The sequence below is a fragment of the Drosophila eugracilis genome, unplaced genomic scaffold, assembly GCF_018153835.1.
Source record: "Drosophila eugracilis isolate 14026-0451.02 unplaced genomic scaffold, ASM1815383v1 contig_1759, whole genome shotgun sequence".
NCBI lineage: Eukaryota > Metazoa > Arthropoda > Insecta > Diptera > Drosophilidae > Drosophila > Drosophila eugracilis.
Genome location: NW_024572598.1, coordinates 4,219 through 10,207, shown reverse-complemented (window position 1 = coordinate 10,207; position 5,989 = coordinate 4,219). Strand labels below are relative to the sequence as shown.

At 48.2% G+C, this 5,989-nt stretch overlaps 1 protein-coding gene across 1 annotated transcript; it reads left to right on the top strand.

Annotated features, from left to right (window-relative positions):
• Positions 1-2,173: 2,173 nt before the first annotated feature.
• Positions 2,174-5,393, top strand: LOC108111702 (lamin Dm0-like; the record flags this gene model as incomplete). The annotated part of the gene is made up of 2 exons (XM_041819676.1): positions 2,174-2,917; positions 4,857-5,393. Coding segments are annotated over 2 exons (1,281 nt in total), but the record flags the coding sequence as incomplete, so codon positions are not given.
• Between the last annotated feature and the right edge of the window lie 596 nt (positions 5,394-5,989).

The following is a 5,989-nucleotide window of genomic DNA, read 5'->3' as shown; positions in this document are numbered from 1 at the left end:
AAATAGCACAAAAGTAAAATAAAACAAGCGACTATAAGATACCCGTTACTGTTTTACACAATTTTAAAATATTCATTTTGCTAGTTGAAATTACCCAAGCGGCACCTATTGTCGGAGAAAGCATGTCGAGTAACTGATATTGACGTCACTGCCCATGTGAGGCCTTATAACCTAAATTTTTTCATAGGTAGCGAAATAATGTTCCGATTTGAAAAATCTTTCGATAGATATTAACAGAAATAAGTTACACAAGGTCAAACGAAGGCATTCATAATATTATTATAGACGCCACAGTGTTCCGCGTTTGGTAGTCGTTAGAGTGGGCGTGGCCGAATAAAAACTTGTGGAAAGTTGCAGTGGCAACCCTAAAATACGTATTCTTAATCCTTTCTATCTCTTTTAGTTCCCGAGATTTTTGCATTTTTGGGTTTTGTGGGCTTTAGGGTGGCCGTGGCTAGATGGAAAAAAAACAATTCGCATTTGGGGCTTCATAAAAATCTACATGTTTAATCCGAACTTTCTATTACTTATAGTTACCGAGACATCAGGTTTTCTTGAAAATGCGAAAACCGTCTTTTAAGACTGGTGCGCGCATAAATGGGTGTGGTCAGATAATAGTACCACTTAAAGATGCGCTGGCATCCAAAGTTTATACATACTGAATTTCAACTTTCTAGCTCTAATAGTTCCCGAGATTTTAGCGATTTAAGTATTTCGCGATTTGTGGGCGTTAGCGTGGGCGTGGCAGGATGCTGTAATAAGCTGGCGTTGTCCCGGGACCTGAAGAATCTCCATGCTTAATCTCATGTGTGCTTAGTTCCTGAGATCTCAGCGTTCATACGGACGGACGGACGGACGGACAGACGGACATGGCTCAATTGACTTCGCTATTGATCTTGCTCAAGACTTTAAAGGGTCGGAAACGCTTCCTTCTATCTGTTACATACTTTTCAACGAATCTAGTATACCGTTTTACTCTACGAGTAACGGGTATAAAAATATGTTAGAATACAGCAACTGTGGTAGTTGTTAATATTTGTTTGCAATAAATGGTTCATGCAAACAGATAACAATAAATGCACTGCACGACGCGGAATCGAAAGACGAATTTTTCAAATAGATAAACGTTTGTAAAAGAAGTAGCAAAAACGAGGTGATTCGGGAATAAATTCAGAGATTAAATCGCTCGAGAACACGCAAAAGCCAAAAACACAACCGTTCGCTTTGAAAGAGAATTGAAGTTTGAAGTCATCCAGATCACCTTTCAAAAGCTGGACCCTGTCACAAAGGCGAAGTGGGACGACTCTCTCTATGGGGATCTATGACTCAGTTATTGGAATGAATACACTTGAGACTGTTTAATTAGCCTTAGCTCCGTATCTGCCAGCAAATTCAGTGAGCCGACGTAGACCGTTTAATAATCGTTCGTGCGTGATCCATAATGGGCCGCCGGCTCTGTGTGCCCTGTGAGGTATCCTAGCACATGCTGTGCCTTCTTGCTTAAGGTCATTCGCCTTGTCAGTTGACGAACGATACGATGAAGTCTGCCGTCTTGCCCTCTGCTTCGTTTGTCTCAAGTCCGGGCACTTAGCCCGTGGATGCTCATCCTCACGCTGCCCAACGTGTAATCGCCGACATCATGCCCTGTTATATCCTTGCGAGCAATGACGTAACACTGCTTCCGTTCGCGCTTTCGGCTTGGATCCTGCCAATAAGGCTGGACTTACGACCTCTCAGGCTCCGCCAGCTTACGCGCTTGTGACAATGGATCGCCACGCTGAAGCAGTGTTCTTGCCTGCCGCCAACATTCTCGTTCGTGGCCTATCAGGAGACTTTCTTCCCTCATCACAGCCAACTTCAGCTTTATCGGTTCGAATGCTCTCTAGCGGTGACTGGCCTTGGAGACACTTGAAGAACTTGAATTCTCTACGGATGAAGCATCGGCTAATGTTTGCTTGAAGTCTCGCCTATCGACGTATTCGGAATACATTGAGGTAGTCGTGGCGTCTCATATTGCAGAGTGTTAACCTGGTCTGAATATAGATGTCTCCAACTGGAAGGTTCCAGCAAATGTGGATCTGGCAGTTCCGAAATTCCACAGATTCTACTCTTAGTTGGGAAAATAAAACAAGGATACGGTTTGCGTCCTATGCAAAATTCGTGCTTTGGATAGGTAGTTTCTGGAGATGGTTGTCCCCCAGGGAAACCTTATGTGGCTGCTTCATCAGAGGTCTCCAGCCCCTTGAGCTCCGCATGCCGCCTGCCTTCGGAGACGGAGCTGCACAACCTGAACGATCGTCTGGCCACCTATATTGATCGTTTGTGTAACTTGGAGACAGAGAATTCCCACCTCAGCATCGAGGTGCAGATCACCAGGGACAAGGTCACCCGCGGGACGACCAATATCAAGAACATGTTTGAGGCAGAGCTGCTGGAGTCGCGTAGTTTTCTGGATGATACGGCCAGGGATTGTGCCCGTGGCGAGATCGATAGCAAGCCTCCGTGGGAGGAGAACGAGGATCTGAAGAACTGTCTGGACAAGAAAATTAAGGAGTGCAGCACTGCTGAGGGAAATGCCCGCTTGTACGAGTCGCGTTTCAATGAGCTGAGCAAATTCAACCTGGTCAATGCCGATCGGAAGAAGATTACTGATGAACTGAACAATATGACCAAGGAGTTGGATCGTCTGCGCAAGCAGTTTGAAGAAACGCGCAAGGCTCTAGAGCAGGAGACACTGTCGCGCTTTGACTTGGAAAGTACCTTTCAGAGCCTTCGGGAGGAGCTGTCATTCAAGGATCAGAACATTTCACAGAAGGTCAATGAGTCGCGGGGCATCCGCCAGACAGAGTACAGCGACATCATTGATGCGAAGTTAAAGAAGTTGCTACAGGAGCTGCGCGCCCAGTATGAGGATAAAGTCCGTCGTCTTCAAGAGGCCGCAGCACTCACATCCAATTCTATGCACAGGTTCAGCGGAGAATTGCGCTCGACTCTTGTTCATATTGGCAGTCTAAATGATTCAAGATCTTGAGCACATTGTGAGGTAGCCCTCAGGTACATATATGTTTAGTTAAGAGTAGTCAGTAAGCTAGGATTTAGGTTAGATTAAGGATTAATTTAAGACCCACGGAGGGCACTTAGATTTAGGTACATCATTAAAGACCAACGGAGGGCACTTAGATTTAGGTACATCAGTTAAGACCCGCGGAGGGCATTTAGATTAACGCTAATTAGGACATAAGTTATCTATATAGGTAAAGCACAGATTTCATCACAAACACCGCCTCAAACACATCAACATCACACTTTCCTAAACTATTATCGGCAGAGCCAACACCGCCTCGAACACATTAACCAAACTATTATCGGCAGAGCCATCATGCCGGCAAAGCCAACACCGCCTCAAACACATCTCACAGCGCAACCGCAACACAGAAAAGCTGTAGCTGCTCTCTACACGTCGACGGCTCACACGGGAGCAGCTGAAAGGACGCTGCCGCGATCGGCGGCAGAGAAAGGCTTCTAGGAACTTCGACTGCTCGCCGATCGAAGTGTCGGTTTGGAGAACTTAACAAGAACAGTCGTAATCACGGAAGGAACAAGGAGCAACAAAAAGGCCCCCGGTAAACCACGTGGCCAGCGGACATGGAGTGGTACGGGTAAGCCGGCCAAGGGCCAACTCCAAAACGTGGGAGGCCAGCGGTGCGGAGGTGTAGGGAACAGCGTAGGGATAGGCTTAGAACATAAGCATGGCATGTGAATGAAACCACTCCGGAATTATTTTCCCCAATCCCGGTCGGCAAGCGGTCTGCGGATGACGGAACCGCATTCCGCTCTTTCTCTCATCCTTTGCCCCTTCCCTCGTAGTTCGGAGCAACGGCACCCGGCTGACGGGCTGGACAACCGTTTCCCGGGTGACGGGATCGGCCGCTCATATCCTCCCTCGTAGTTCGGAGCACCGGCACCCGGATGACGGGGCCGGACGACCGATTCCCGTGTGACGGGATCGGTCGCCCATATCCTTCCTCGTAGCTTGGGCACCGGGACCCGGTTGACGGGGCCGGACAACCGATTCCCGGGTGACGGGATCGGCCGCCCACGAAACCCTGAGTCCTTCCCGAAGCCCACCTCACACACCATCTCGCATCCTTTTCCTGCCTGCCTCAGTACTTTACAAATATTTCTGTGGGGGACCCTGGGCTGACTGAAGCCTATATCCCGTCCAGTGACTAGCATCCTTACAAATGGCGCCCGAACAGGGACCAGGCAGGAAAATGCAAGGATAATTCCACCCTTCGTGGCGTAAAGAACCATCAGGAAAATTATGGTGACTGCTTGATTCCGGCTCACAAGTTCATCTCATCACATCACGGCTGGCCAGCCAACTTAAGCTTTATCGGTCCGAATGCTTGGAGGCACTGAATTCACTACGGATGAAGCATCGGCTAATGTTTGCTTGAAGTCTTGCCTATCCACGTATTCGGTATTCATTGAGACAGTTGTGGCGATTCACATCGCAGAGTGTCAACCTGGTCTAAACATTGATGTCTCCAACTGGAAGGTTCCAGCAAATGTGGATCTGACAGATCCGAAATTTCACAAAGAGCAGCGAGTGGATTTGCTGATTGGAGCCAGCCTATTTTTTGATCTACTCTTAGTTGGGAAGTTAGTTAGTTGGGTGCTTTGGATAGGTAGTTTCTGGAGATGGTTGTCCCCCAGGGAAACCTTATGTGGCTGCTTCTTCAGCGGTCTCCAGCCCCTTGAGCTCCACCTGCCCCTTTCGCCTGGCCTTGGAGATTGAGCTGCAGAACCTGAACGATCCTCTGGCCACCTATAATGATCGTTTGTGTAACTAGGAAACAGAGAATTCCCACCTCAGCATCGAGGTGCAGATCACCAGGGACAAGGTCACCCGCGGGACGACCAATATCAAGAACATGTTCGAGGCTGAGCTGCTGGAGACGCGTAGTTTTCTGGATGATACGGCCAGGGATTGTGCCCGTGGCGAGATCGATAACAAGCCTATGTGGGAGGAGAACGAGGATCTGAAGAACTGTCTGGACAAGAAAATTAAGGAGTGCAGCACTGCTGAGGGAAATGCCCGCTTGTACGAGTCGCATTTCAATGAGCTGAGCAAATTCAACCTGGTCAATGCCGATCGGAAGAAGATTACTGATGAACTGAACAATATGACCAAGGAGTTGGATCGTCTGCGCAAGCAGTTTGAAGACACGCGCAAAGCTCTAGAGCAGGAGACACTGTCGCGCTTTGACTTGGAAAGTACCTTTCAGAGCCTTCGGGAGGAGCTGTCATTCAAGGATCAGAACATTTCACAGAAGGTCAATGAGTCGGGCCGCATCCGCCAGAAAGAGTACAGCGACACAGCGACATAGACGGACGCCTCAGCTCCAAGTATCATGCCAAGTTAAAGCAGTTGCTACAGGAGCTGCGCACCCAGTATGAGGAGTAAATGCGAATTATCGAGTCGCCATACGAGGATAAAGTCCGTCGTCTGTAAGAGGCCGCTGCACTCACATCCAATTCTACGCACAAGTTCAGCGGAGAATTGCGCTCGAGTCGTTTGTATTGGCAGCCCTCAGGCCGCTCCGCCTCAGGTACCAATATGTTTAGTTTAGAGTAGTCGGTCAGCTAGGATTTAGTTGAGATTAAGGATTAATTAAAGACCCACGGAGGGCACTTAGATTTAGGTACATCAGTTAAGACCCACGGAGGGCATTTAGATTGACGTTAATTAGGACATAAGTTATATATAGGTAAAGCACAGATTAAATCACAAACACCGCCTCGAACACATCAACATCACATCAACATCGCCAAACTATTATCGGCAGAGCCATCAAACCGGCAGAGCCAACACCGCCTCGAACACATAAACGTCACACAACGCCAAACTATTATCGGCAGAGCCATCAACCGGCAGACCCAACACCGCCTCGAACACATCAACCAATATATCATCGGCAGAGCT